Source organism: Phyllosticta capitalensis (assembly GCF_038381095.1).
Source record: "Phyllosticta capitalensis strain CBS 128856 chromosome Unknown BKA78scaffold_1, whole genome shotgun sequence".
Classification (NCBI taxonomy): domain Eukaryota; kingdom Fungi; phylum Ascomycota; class Dothideomycetes; order Botryosphaeriales; family Phyllostictaceae; genus Phyllosticta; species Phyllosticta capitalensis.
Window position 1 is genome coordinate 3,944,735 of NW_027117439.1, and position 13,086 is coordinate 3,957,820.

A 13,086-nucleotide genomic window follows, 5' to 3' on the forward strand; every position below is an offset into this window, starting at 1 on the left:
GATTTTTGATGCAAAGGCTTCCGATGCGCCCCTTGAGATCCCCAAAATGCTGAAGACTATGCGATTGACTGATGGGCTCGGTCCAGACAGCAAATGCGCGGGATACGTCCGAATGGGCCGACGGCTTTTGCGCACTTTCAATGCCTCGCAACTTCCTGCAAGTGCCCTAAACGAAGCATTTGTTCCGCCGGGTCATAATGGTGAGTCGGTGCAAACAGAGAACTGCCCTCACACCGGCTTCTTCGCAAAGCGTGCAAGAGCAGGTCCGTAGGCTGCCTTTTCCTTTTCCAAACCCGCCTTGACCCTCTTGTTTTGCTCCTTGAGTGCCTGCTGCATCCGCATCCTCTTCTCGTCAATGACATTCTTGTTTCCTCTCTTCCTCAAGAACTTCCTCAGCGCGCTGTTCTTGCCGCGTCCTCTGTTCTTCAGCTTGGCCACCGGGTCCTCGGGCTTCGCATCCAAATCCTTCTCGCGCCTCCGGGTTTCGGCAGATGCCAGGTCGACGTCTCCGACAAAGTTGGGGTTGAGTGAAATCATTTCGGGTTGGAGCTTGTTCAGCAAGCCCTTGACTTCGGCCTCTTGTCTCTGCTTCACCGTCTCGTACGGGTTCGCCTCCAAGGCATCAAAGTTGGGCTCTCCGGCACCTGGAACGATGATGCTTGAGAAGCCCTTGTCGTGGGAAACTCCCAAAATATCCTCAAAAGGACACCACCTTACGCGCTCAATGTGATTGCCCTCGCCGCCCCCGGCCATGTACGGCGACTGCACCTTTTCTTGGTCGTTGAGCGCCTTGTCAAACAAGCCTTTCCAGATGGATGTTTGCGTGCCCCAACCAACGGCAGTGAGGTTCCTGTCAGAAATCGCAATCGAAGAAGCCGGTTGTCGGACAAAGTAGTTGTTGACCTCGCGGAACATGCGAATATCCCACACAGCCATCTTCATGTCTTGACCACCCGAAACCATATATCGCCCTTCTCTGTCCATTGCGATTGATCTTACAGGGCCCTTGTGTGCGAGCAGCTTGACGACGGGATCCGTGGAGTTGGGTGACCAGAGACTGACTTGGCCGTTTTGATGGCCGACGTGGAGAATCGCATTGTAGGGATTTTGTGCAAACGCGGTGGGAGATCCTTGTCGTGTTGGAAGCTCGCAGACCATTTGGCCAGTTGAAGTATCCGTGTACTTGAGATAGCCCGCATGTCCAACTGAAGCGAGGAGGAAATGATAGGGAAGAAATTCGAGATGCGTGACATCAATGTGCTTTTGGAGTTTGTGTATCTCGATACCTTGAGAATCGTAAATGTAGACGTACTTCTTTTGCGCTGCGGCAAAGTACTGGTTGTTGTGCAGCCATTTGGCATCCCTAACTGTCTCCCCAAGCTGAAGTTCACAGCCCAGTTTGCCATCTCGCCAGTCCATGGTGGCGATGTGACCCTTTCTTCCAGCTAGCAGCAAGTCTCGTCCATTCCGCGTGTAATCGAAAGTGTACGGTCCGAGGTCGTTTAGTCGCAGCTCGAATCCTTTTTTCGCAGTCTCGATCGCGACATCTTGCTTGATGTCCCTCTGTCTGACCTTGTACGTTCTTTCCAAGTCGCCTTCGGCCTCGAGAAATCCAGACTGATTTTCCAGCAAAATCTCGGCATCGTGCGCCTTGAGCGCTGCGTCTCTGCGTTTTTGCTCCTGCCGTCGAACTTCGGCCTTCAACTTCTTGTCTCTGATTTCCCGGGGTTTGACCTTGGGTCCCTCGCGGCCATAGTTCTTCTCGGCGACTTGGAGGCGGGCTGCGGCCGCGGCGGCATCTTCGTCGGCGGTCGAGGCTTGAGATTTCGACTTGGATTTTTTGGGCGGCGCGAGTTCTTTGCCTTCGGAAGTCGGAGCGCGGTCGAGGAAATCGATTGACGCGTCCTTGGTAGCTCCGAGAGCTGTTGTTCTTGCCATGTTAGCGCACCAAATGGTCGAGTGTGAATGTGTAGCTCGTGTTGAGTACAAAAAAGTTCCAGGCGGAGGACCGAGCGGCCGGGGGCGTGTCCGAGCGTAAGGCTGCTAGTGGCTTGGCGCGTTTGTTGTGTTTGTCATCCGGCGAGCCTCAATGGCGAACATTTCTGAAGAACCATCTGCCCTTCTCACCACGACCTTCCTTTTCCCCTTTTCAAGGAACACGAGCCTCGCCCATCTGCGAGCTCGTCCGACCCTATCTGGCACCGAATGCACGCCGTTACGTGGAGAACGGTTCGTTGTAGACCCAGATTCCCAGCGGCCTTCGTCGCTGGCCAGCGTCGACCGCTCCGCAACAGGCCATTCCACCGAACCACTCGAGCGCTCAAATCGGACGACGCGTCAAAAGACCCCCCAGGTGCCGAACCAAATGCGCAAATAGCGGACGAGCCATCCAAGGACGAGAATGCCGCACCGAGCGCGGACCAGACTCAACCCAACCCCGCTCCAACAATCCAGTTGGCGCGAGGGGTTGAAGCTGCCGAAAACAATGCCGAATTTCTGAGAGAGCAAATACAAGCTGCCAGGAGGACCATCAAGAAGTATTCGAGCCAGTTGAACAAAGTCAGTGGCGTGAACCAGGCCAGCGGTATGCCGCCTGTGCACATCCCACCATGGTTCTTGCGGCTCAACGTTGCGCTTCACGACGAGGCCCGGCGAGGTGGTGCTCCATCTGGTGGGAAGCCGGATATTGAAGGGAGCTTGTGTATCAATGGAGTCTCTGGGGAGCAAGAAGAGCTGCTCCGGCTAGCTCTGCCTCTGCCTCCAAGGCTGTGGAATGCCCTCGAGACTGCGGCCAAGGAGAAGAAGGATCAGAAAGAGACGCTGACCAATGCGGCTGCATTCTATTCGGAGTTCTTGCAATTCGTCAATAAGTTCTACCGGGATGCTGAAAGCGCAAAGGCAGACTTAAAAGACGACCTCCGTGTTCACTTTAGTTTGTATCTCGAGATACTGACAGCAGTAGCGGGTAGCCTTCATTCAAAACACCCTGATAGTGGCAGCTCTTTCCCGGCTGCCAAATCCAACCTCGTTCTGCATTGTCCCGACGATGGTGGAATTCCTCAGCTGGAAGAATTGGTCCAGGATGTTTCCGCCAAGTTGCAGGCTGATCTGGTTACTCTTGGTCCCCAGGATATAGCCGAGCTTGTTGGTGACTACGTCGGCGAGGGTTCTGATCTTGCTTCGCAATCTCTCAGATACCTGGGGTACCAAACACATCGGTCACAATTCGAACATACTGCGGCAGAAGAAGAGGAAATGGAAGATGCTGAGGAAGAGGAGGGCGAGGAATCCCAAGAGAATGCCTTGCCAGATCCCCGAGTCAAAGGAAAGGGTAAACGGCAGGCATTCATTATTCAGGGCTTCCCGACTGGTAATATCTCGGACATTTTCAAAGCGTTAGACGGACGAAGACCAGGTGGATCAATAGGAGCCGACATGCTTGGTCCCGGTATTGGTGTCAGTCGCCAAAACTCTCCCCAATGGGACGACATCAAGCTCGACGCCTCCTTGAAAGCTTTGCTTGACGCGCCCTCCGTCAAGCGAACAAGATTACAAGATAAAAACCTGGAAAAATCGCCAGACGGGGCATCAGAAAACCAAGGCTCAGAGTCAACGGCAGCACAGGCCGAGGCCGAGGCTGAAAGGCTGGTTCTTGGACAAACAAGATCTTTCCGTCTGGTCTTGGACAAGTACTTGCAAAATGTTCCCAAGATTCCAGGACCTGGGGAACGAAAGCGGACCATTGTGTTGGTCAAGGATTACAAGGAGCTGAGTACCACTCAGCACGGAGGGCACATTATCGACAAGCTCACCGACATTGTGCGCAAGAGGAGAGAAAGTGGAGAGGAAATCATGGTTGTTGGCATCACATCATCCGCGGAACTATTTCCCGAAGTCTCGCGAGCTGGAGTACGCCGCATGCAGGCTGAGAACGAGAGCGACTACACGCGAACCATTGTCGTACCTCTCGGCCCCGTCACCATTGATTCACTCGCCTCGGCCACGGACAGACGGAACGAGACTTTCGGAGAAGGCCTCGATCTAACCAAGGAGGAGTTTCTGCGCATCAGAGACATCAACGTCCGACACATTTTCGACATGATTGGACAGCTCGACCCTGACGCTGTAGACCCTCTGTACGCTGACGAGACTCGCCGCCATGGTCTGTATGAGAGAAGTTCAGACTGGTACGACAAGGAGGGCAGAGCTATTGAGCTTACGGGACCTCACCTCAACCGTCGCGTACTTGCCTTCCACGAGGTCCATCGACTAGCCCAGACCATCATAGGGTTGCTCCGGGCTACCACCCAGACTCAACATGCCACTCGCCTCGTCGTCCAGCTCGCAATCTTGTTGCTTCGGCTCAGCGATGATGTCAAGCTCTCGTGGGCGATGAATGAACGACTTCTCGCATCAGCCCGTCTTTCTTTCAAGACCATGAACGCCGCACCAAAGACTGAGACGCAGTCGACTCTTGACGCGGTAACCAAATCTGCGGACAAGACTGAAAAGAAACTACTCCCCGGAATCGTTGACCCCAAGGCAATCAAAACCACTTTCGACGACGTTCATGTGCCTGACGAAACCAAGGATGCTCTCAAGACCTTGATTTCTCTCTCGATGCAGCGACCGGACGCTTTCAAGTACGGTGTCCTGGCAAACGACAAAATGCCCGGACTTTTGCTCTACGGTCCTCCTGGAACCGGCAAGACGTTGCTGGCCAAGGCAGTGGCCAAGGAGTCCGGCGCCACAGTCCTGCAAATCTCGGCCTCTGAGATTTACGAAATGTGGGTGGGCGAGAGCGAGAAAAATGTCCGCGCCGTCTTCAGCCTTGCTCGCAAGCTTTCTCCGTGCGTTGTCTTTATCGACGAGGCAGACTCGCTCTTTGGTACTCGGGCCGGTGGCAAGCACAAGGCGCACCAAAAGGACACCCTCAACCAATTTCTCAAGGAGTGGGATGGCATGAATGACCTCTCCGTCTTCATCATGGTTGCGACCAACCGGCCGTTTGACATGGATGATGCCGTTCTGAGACGTCTTCCCAGAAGAGTACTCGTTGACTTGCCCACAGAGAAAGACCGCGAGTCGATCTTAAAGATCCACTTGAAGGGCGAACAGCTTGACGATAGTCTCGACCTTGCCGATATAGCCAAGCGCACGCCATTCTACTCGGGAAGCGACTTGAAGAACCTCTGCGTTGCGGCGGCGCTCAACTGTGTCAAGGAGGAGAACATTGCTGCCCTTGAGAAGAAAAAGGCAGCTTCCAACGACGCCAAGTCGAACACTGCGGAGCTCTCTGAAGCAACAGCTTCTGAAAACACCTCGGACACTACTTCCGAATCATCGCGTGGGGAACCTTCAAGTGAACCCACGGCATCTGACTCTGATAAGCCGGCCTCTTCATCCAAGCCCACCACTACTTCCCTCTACCCCGAGCGCCGCACGCTCAAGGCGCACCACTTTGAAAAGGCCTTTGAAGAGATTGGTGCCAGCATCAGCGAAGACATGTCGAGCCTAGTCGCCATCCGCAAGTTCGACGACCAATTTGGCGACAACAGAAACAAGAAGAAGAAGAAGAGCTCATGGGGTTTTCAAACCAACGAATGGACTGCAGGCGAGGACTCGGTCAGAGTGAGGAAGTGAGGCAAGCGTGCGTGCTGGGACAGGCGGTAGACTTTTTCGGGAGCATTGGTTTGGGAGATATAGATCATGGCAATTTAATGTACGTTACAACATCATGGCGTTTTGCAAAAAGGTTTTGCATAATGTGATATCAGGCATTTTGTAGGACTGGGAGAACTCGGCTCGGTACGTCTCCTCTAGTAAATATATGCTGTGCTGACACTTCAATGCAGTCGCCCTGGTCTGACAAGATTTTGGCCCCAAAAGCCACAGGCAATGCAACCCGCAAGACGTCATTCAATTCGACTGCCGCTCTCCGCAATCCTTCAGATCAGCATGCGATCCAATCAGCCTGAAGCAGCAGCTACACCCACGGTCGTACAGATCGAGTCTTTCAGAATAAATACTTCGCATCGGAACATCGACTGCCCCTGCCAAGGTCGCATTGGTCCTCCACAACGCTCCAAGCATCCGCCAAAATGTCCGCATAAACGTCTGCTTCTTGGTCACCACTCCTGCTACTGCTACTCTGCACAGCCCTGTCATACGCTACAGCCTCACCACCAACCAGCACCACTTTCAACCACACCTTCGACTTCGTCATCGTCGGCGGTGGAACGGCGGGTCTGGTCCTCGCCAACCGCCTCTCCGCCAATGCATCCGTCAGAGTCGCTGTGATTGAAGCAGGCGGCTCGGTCCAAGGCGACCCCCGCGTGCTCAACACGACGAGCTTTGGATTGGGCTTGGGAACGGAGTTGGACTGGGCGTACGCCACGCTGCCGCAGCGCTTTGCCCGCAATGAAACCCAGACGTGCCATGCAGGCAGGGCGCTCGGCGGCACGTCGACGATCAATGGTAAATGTTGCAGTCCGGTAACTTGGCCAGCCCCTGAACAGGTCTGATGCCGCCGCTGCAGGAATGACCTATCTCCGTGCCCAGCGCGCCGAAATCGATGCCTGGGAGACGATGCTGAACAACAGCGGTTGGAACTGGTCGACGGTCTACCGCTGCTACAACGAGTCCGAGCACTTCCAGCCGCCGTCGCCATCCCAAGCCGCCAATGGTGCCGCCTTCGACGCCGCCTTCCACGGCACTGACGGCCCCGTGCGCGTCGGCTGGCAGGAGACGGCGCCGCTCCCCCAATCTGGGACGGCCGTGGTGGAGGAGACGTGGGCGAATCTGGGGGTGCAGAGGAGGGCGGATCCGGCTGGTGGCGCGATGCGCGGGTTTAGCACTTGGCCGCTGACGGTGGATGCGAGGACGAGTACGCGTGCGGATGCGGCGACGGCGTATCTGTGGCCGGTGGTGGGGGAGAGGGAGAATCTGATGGTGCTGTTGAATACGACAGCGACGAGGGTGCTGTGGAGGGAGGGCGAGCATGACGAAGCGTTGGCGAGCGGCGTCGAAGTCATCACGGCTGATGGACGCGTCGAGATTGTGAGGGCGAGGAGAGAAGTCATTCTTGCGGCGGGAGCTCTGCGCACGCCTGCGCTGCTCGAGCATTCGGGCGTTGGCGATCCCGCGTATGTCCAACCCCTGAGCAGCTCTATTTCACCCCCTGACTGTCTAACCCCTCGTCCCCCAGTATCCTCAACCCCCTCTCGATCCCCCTCAAAGTCGCCCTCCCCTCCGTCGGCGCCAATCTCATCGACCAGACCAACGTGCCGCTATCGGCGTCACTCCTGCTCAACTCCTCCTCGTCCCCCGACTTCCATGGCTACCCAACATACGTGACGTACCTCACTCTCCGCGACCTCATTCCCAACGCCACAGCCGTCGCTTCGCTCCGCGCATCGGCAATGGCGTCCATCCAGCACTACGCCTCTCTCAACGTCGCCGCCAACCCGCCAACCAGCGGCCCAACGCTCGCCGCGCAAACGACGCTGCTGCGCGCCCAGCTGGACCTGATGTTCAGCAACGCGGCCACGCTCCCTGTCGTCGAGATTCTGACGGCACCATTCGCAGCGGAAGGGAGCGGTGTCGTTACGATGCCCTCGTGGGCGCTGAGGCCGCTGGGCCGGGGCAGCGTGCACATCACGGCCACATCAGACTACGACGGCCACCACCACCGCAACGCCAGCATAGCAATCAACCCCAACTACCTCCTCCAGCCGCTCGACCGGCACGTCCAGCGCCTGGCCGTGCGCGCAGCAACCCAATACCTCCACACGGCGCCCCTCTCCGCTTTCGTCAACACGTCATCCTTACCCCTTCCCCTTCCCCTGAACGACACCATCCTCGACAAATACATCGCGCAGTCGTACGGCCCAAACGCGCACTTTGCGGGAACAACGGCCATGCTGCCGCGCGAGGTGGGCGGCGTGGTGGATGCGCGTTTGAAGGTGTACGGGACAAGTAACGTGCGCGTTGTCGATGCAAGTGTGCTGCCGTGGCAGGTGAGCGGGCATCTGTCGGCAACTGTATACGCAGTTGCGGAGAGAGCAGCGGAAATGATATTGCAGGGAGAGATGGCGTGATGAGGGACTCTGGAGTCTGGTGCTGTATTGGCAGTTTTGTGCTACATGTGGTGGCTGAATAGCTGGCTCCCCTTCTTAAATCACTGACTCCTCTTGGCTACTCAGGCTTAGCCTGCGCGCGCTCGCACACCTTTTGCACACCTGTAGACGTTAGAAGTTGCAACTGCATACCTAGCTAGCGATTGTTTGCGCAATTGGCTGCGCGACTGATCAGTGACTGCGCGGCTGTTGCGCGAGCGGATGACTTCGCGACTGACTTTGCGACTAACGGCGCAACCAGCTTCATGACTGACTGACGGCGCAATCAACTGGGTGCGTGACTGATGAGAGTTCCCATGTGGACTCCCGAGGCATGGGTAGGTTGAGCCAAAGTATGCAGGAGCAGTCATTCAGCGGCCCTGAAACCTTGTAGTAGATCAATTCACGTATAGTCATACAGCTGGACAGGCGTAAGGTATTGTGGAGGATGCTCTTGGGCAATAACTTAATAAACCTTTGATCATACCTTGGCTCCGATAGAAGTATACTCATAGAAAGTGAGAAACTGGCAGTCTTTCGCATTTGAGAGAGACATTGAGAAATTCCTTTCCCCTTCTTCCTACTCAAAAGATACCAGACACATGAAATCACACAAAGGAGAGTCACAATGGCGACAAGCGACTCCATAATCTTCCAATTGATCTGGAGAAGAACCACCAGTATCTTTGAAACTTTTCTGAGGGGCAGAGTTTTGAGAAGCAGAAAAGTCTTTTCCGCCATCCACCTGAACACCCACGTCCCGAACTCCAGACCTGTGGAGTCCCAAAAAGGAAAGACCCAACTTTTTCGCCGTCGCCTCGAGGTCCGTCGTCAAATAATTGCCCTCGAGACCCAACTCTTCGAAAGAGTTTGTCTTGGCGACCCAAATCTGCCGCCACTGGGCTTCCATCTTTTCTCTGTTCACGGCCGCCACCTTTCGAGTCCAGAACTCGACCTCGCGAGCGTGGTCCGCCGACATGTTGGCCAGCTCTTGACGCAAGCCGTTGCATGCAGCAATGGCCTCCCCCTTTTCTTTGCCGAGCTGCTGGACACCCTCCATCAAGTCACGATTTGCGGCTGTTTGTGAGGACAAGGTGTTATTAATAGGATAGGCAGATGTGACAGTAACATCATAGAGCACAGTAGATAGTCAGATCATATGGTACAAAGCCTTAAAACCTTTACACCACCTCTCTATTAATTAAGCAACACCATATTCTAACTCTTACACCCTAATATTAGGTGGTGCCATCCCTTACAAATAAGTAGTAGAAGCAGCCTTACCTATCTACTCCTTAATTACCTTAATCTACACCTCTACAGCTTTACCTATTATATAGACGGACGCGCACATTACTAATAACATACCTAGTAGTAATTTAACTAGCTAAGCTTACTATTACTACTACTCTTATAACCTTTAAACCAAGGCTTACCTACTCCCTTACTAACTAACTATTCTACTCTATAACTATACAACCTTATTATAGATAACCTATAGGCTAATAAGAGCTATAGCTAGTAGTATCTACTACTACTACTATCTCCTCTAATATATAGTCCTCTTAAGCTTAGAGAGTATATCTTCTAGTCTCCTAGCAACTTTAGTAATTAGCTTATAATAGATAATAGAAACATCTATAACCTCTATAAGTTTCTTAGTAAAACCTATAACTAGGCTTAAGGAATCACGAGCTAATATAATACTCTATACCTAGAGTATAATAACCTCCTCTATAAGATAGCAGAGCTTAAGCACTAGCTACTATAGGTAAACACTATAATTACCTACCTTTCTAATAATTAATATCCCTTATTAAACACTAGCTCTAACCCTTTCTATATCTACTTACCTTTTAGAGCACCTCCTCCTTCTAACCTATATATATACTATCTAGGCCTAGCCTCTTTAAAGAAGTATAAGCTACTTACTAACCTAGATAAGTTTAATAGTAACAAGAAGAAGTAGAGGCATTTTAAAGGTAAAATTAAGATAAAGCTAAGTATAGATAGCATCTTCTATAAGACTACTAACTAGCATCTAATATATATTATATCTTATACTAAGGATGCTATATATAACTAGATCTACTTATTCTTAGATAAAGAAAAGGTTAAGATCCTAGGTAAGCTAAATACTAACTAGCTTAACCTAATTAAAGTTCTTAAAGGTACTTTTAGTAACCTAAACTTTACTTAAACCACCTACTATAACTTTTATAATCTATAGATAGGCTATCTTAACTTTATATTATTTATTACTAAGTTCTATTATCTTTACACTAACTTAAATAAGCACCCTAATAATATAATTAATAATTTCTAGTTTAAGCTTATACCTATACTCTATAGTAATCTTAAGGCTATTACTACTAAGCTTAGGGACCTCTCCTTTACTAATATAGTCTTATATATTTAGGGTATAGTTAATAAAGAGCAAGCTATCTATAAGTATACTATATATATAATATACTTATATACTACTACTACCTCCACACCTACTACTATTACTCTTATAACTACTAATAGTAGTTCTACTATAGATATAGATACTTTCTATACCCGCGGCATATATATAAAAGGTTATAGTAGAGGATATACCTTAGGTATCTATAGTAGCTACTCTAGATATAACCCTTAGGTATCTAAGAAAGAGATAATCTACTATTACTAAGAGAATACTTACCTTAACTATAGCAAGTCTAGCTATTAGAAAGATAACTATTCTAATAAGAATAGTAGCTCCTTTTATCCTTTAATCCTCCTATATAGTTATAGTCTTAGTATAAACATACTTAATATTAGCAGACTAGACTCTAAAGAGGATAGTAATAGAATACCTAATAATCTTCTTAAACCTTACCCTAAGCATAATAATAACCTAGAAAAAGTCTAAGCTTATAGTAACATTATAGCTATAAGCTAAGAAAGAGCTTAGAAGAAGTAGTAGTAAGAAATAGAAGATAGATAAGTATAGAGAAGATTAAGATAGTAAGTTTTATTAGAGATACTAACCCTTATCCTATATAACTATAGGAGTCCTATTAGTTAGTTATAGGTATAATAAGATCTTACTTTAATACTATCCCTATATATACTATACTTAATTCTAGGAACAAAGCTCTTACTATTATTAATAAAGAGTTTATATAATAATATAACTTACCTCTTTTATGTACAGAACCTATTACAGCTACTAGATTTAATAGTTATAGTATAGAGATTAATACTACTACTATATTTAAACTCTAATTAGCTAAAGGAGCATACTATAAGGTTATTTAAGTATATATTATCCTAGGCCTTAGCTATAATATAATGCTTAGAAAGGCTTAGTATATAAAGTATAGTATAGCTAAGGATTATAAGAATAACCTCCTTTATTTCTACTCTTAATTTTACAAGAACTGCTACTTATAGTTAAATAGTAGCTATAAGATCACTATTAATATATACACTTAGGATAAGCTCTACTATAGGGGGGATAATAAGGCTTATAAAGCTAGACCCCCTCTACTTATACTAGTAGAGATAAGTGCTAAGTCTATTAGCTATAAGTAAACTATCTCCTAACTATATACTATTAGCACTATAGCTATTAACTAATTAGTAATAAGCCTAAAATACTATTAGAAGGTCTAGTTCTTTACCACCTTAATATAAGACATTAAGATTACTCTCTATAGTAAGAAAGGTCCTAAGATAGATCCTAAATAGAAGACTCTAAAAGAGTATTATAACTTCTTATAGCTATTTAATAAAGCTAATATAAATAAGCTTCCACCTTGTTATCCTAGCTATAACTATAAAATTAAGATTAAGGCTAGTAAGTAACCCCTATTTAGTCTACTCTACAATATATCCTAGGAAGAACTAGAGGTCTTACTTAAGACACTTAAAGATTACCTTATAAAAGGCTTTATTTACGCAAGCTCCTCTCCTACTACTATACCTATACTATTTATAAAGAAGCCTAGTAGAGGCCTTTACTTCTATATTAACTACTAAGACCTAAATAATATTACTACTAAGAACTGTTTCCTATTACTACTATTTAGAGAAACACTTAATTACCTTACTAAGGCTTATTTCTTTATAAAGCTAGACATTATAGCAGCCTTCTATAAGCTATATATTAAAGAAGGAGATAAATAGCTTACTACCTTCTATATATAGTAGGGACTCGTTAAATAGCTAGTTATACTATTTAGACTAGTAAACCCCCCTATAAGCTAGTAAGGTTATATTAACAACTTAATATATAATTACCTAGATATCTTTCTTACTATCTACATAGATAACTTGCTAATATTTAGTAATATCCTTAAGAAATATAAAGTCTATATATATAAAGTTCTCTAGCATCTTATAGATATAGGCCTGCAACTTAATATTAATAAGTATAAATTTAAAGTGATATTAGTTAAATACTTAGGCCTAATTATAGATGTAGCAGACTCTAGTAGTATAGGCTATATATATATAGACCCTAACAAAGTAGCAGCTATTATAAACTAGGATATACCTACTAGTATAAAAGATATATAGTTATTTCTTAGGTTCTCTAACTTCTATTAGTGAATTATATGTAACTTTACTTAACTAGTACACCCTCTCTATAAACTTACTAAGGTAAAGGATATATAAGGACAACTAGTCTTATAGAAGTAGATAGATAAAGTAAACAAGGTGTTTCTAGTGCTTAAGAAAGCCTTTACCTCTATACTAATTCTATACTATTACAACCCTATAGTAGAGCTTTAGCTTATTATTAAGACTAACTTATCTAACTATATTATAGCTAGAGTTCTTTTCTAGTATAGTAACAATAGCCTCCTTTACCTAATTATATACTTTAGCTATAAGAATAGTCTAGCTAAGTATAATTATAAAATCTATAACAAGGAGCTTATAGCTATTATATGCTACTTTAAGAAATAGAGGTCTAAGTTAGAGGGTAATACTATAG

The 13,086-nt window shown here is 47.7% G+C and overlaps 3 protein-coding genes across 3 annotated transcripts; 2 read left to right on the forward strand and 1 right to left on the reverse strand.

The window, feature by feature from the left end:
- Nucleotides 1-228: 228 nt before the first annotated feature.
- On the reverse strand, nucleotides 229-1,938 carry BKA78DRAFT_244638 (WD40-repeat-containing domain protein; the record flags this gene model as incomplete). The annotated part of the gene is made up of 1 exon (XM_066884049.1): nucleotides 229-1,938. The coding sequence occupies one exon, from the start codon at nucleotides 1,936-1,938 to the stop codon at nucleotides 229-231; it is 1,710 nt and encodes a 569-aa protein (XP_066750105.1).
- A 2,499-nt stretch (nucleotides 1,939-4,437) lies between these two features.
- On the forward strand, nucleotides 4,438-5,643 carry BKA78DRAFT_245143 (putative ATPase family AAA domain-containing protein 1; the record flags this gene model as incomplete). Its single annotated transcript, XM_066884099.1, has 2 exons — nucleotides 4,438-5,217; nucleotides 5,392-5,643. The coding sequence occupies 2 exons, from the start codon at nucleotides 4,438-4,440 to the stop codon at nucleotides 5,641-5,643; spliced, it is 1,032 nt and encodes a 343-aa protein (XP_066750106.1).
- A 1,041-nt stretch (nucleotides 5,644-6,684) lies between these two features.
- BKA78DRAFT_304227 (uncharacterized protein) lies at nucleotides 6,685-8,574 on the forward strand. Its single transcript, XM_066887609.1, has 2 exons — nucleotides 6,685-7,145; nucleotides 7,208-8,574. Exons 1-2 carry the CDS (start codon nucleotides 6,841-6,843, stop codon nucleotides 8,097-8,099), a joined length of 1,197 nt encoding a protein of 398 aa, XP_066750107.1. The 5' UTR covers nucleotides 6,685-6,840; the 3' UTR covers nucleotides 8,100-8,574.
- The last annotated feature ends 4,512 nt before the right edge of the window (nucleotides 8,575-13,086 follow it).

Coding starts and splice junctions, on each gene's coding strand:
- BKA78DRAFT_304227 (XM_066887609.1), top strand. CDS start 6,841: ATGCGCGGGTTTAGCACTTGGCCGCTGACGGTGGATGCGAGGACGAGT. Junction 7,146..7,207: donor TCGGGCGTTGGCGATCCCGC/GTATGTCCAACC, acceptor CTCGTCCCCCAG/TATCCTCAACCCCCTCTCGA.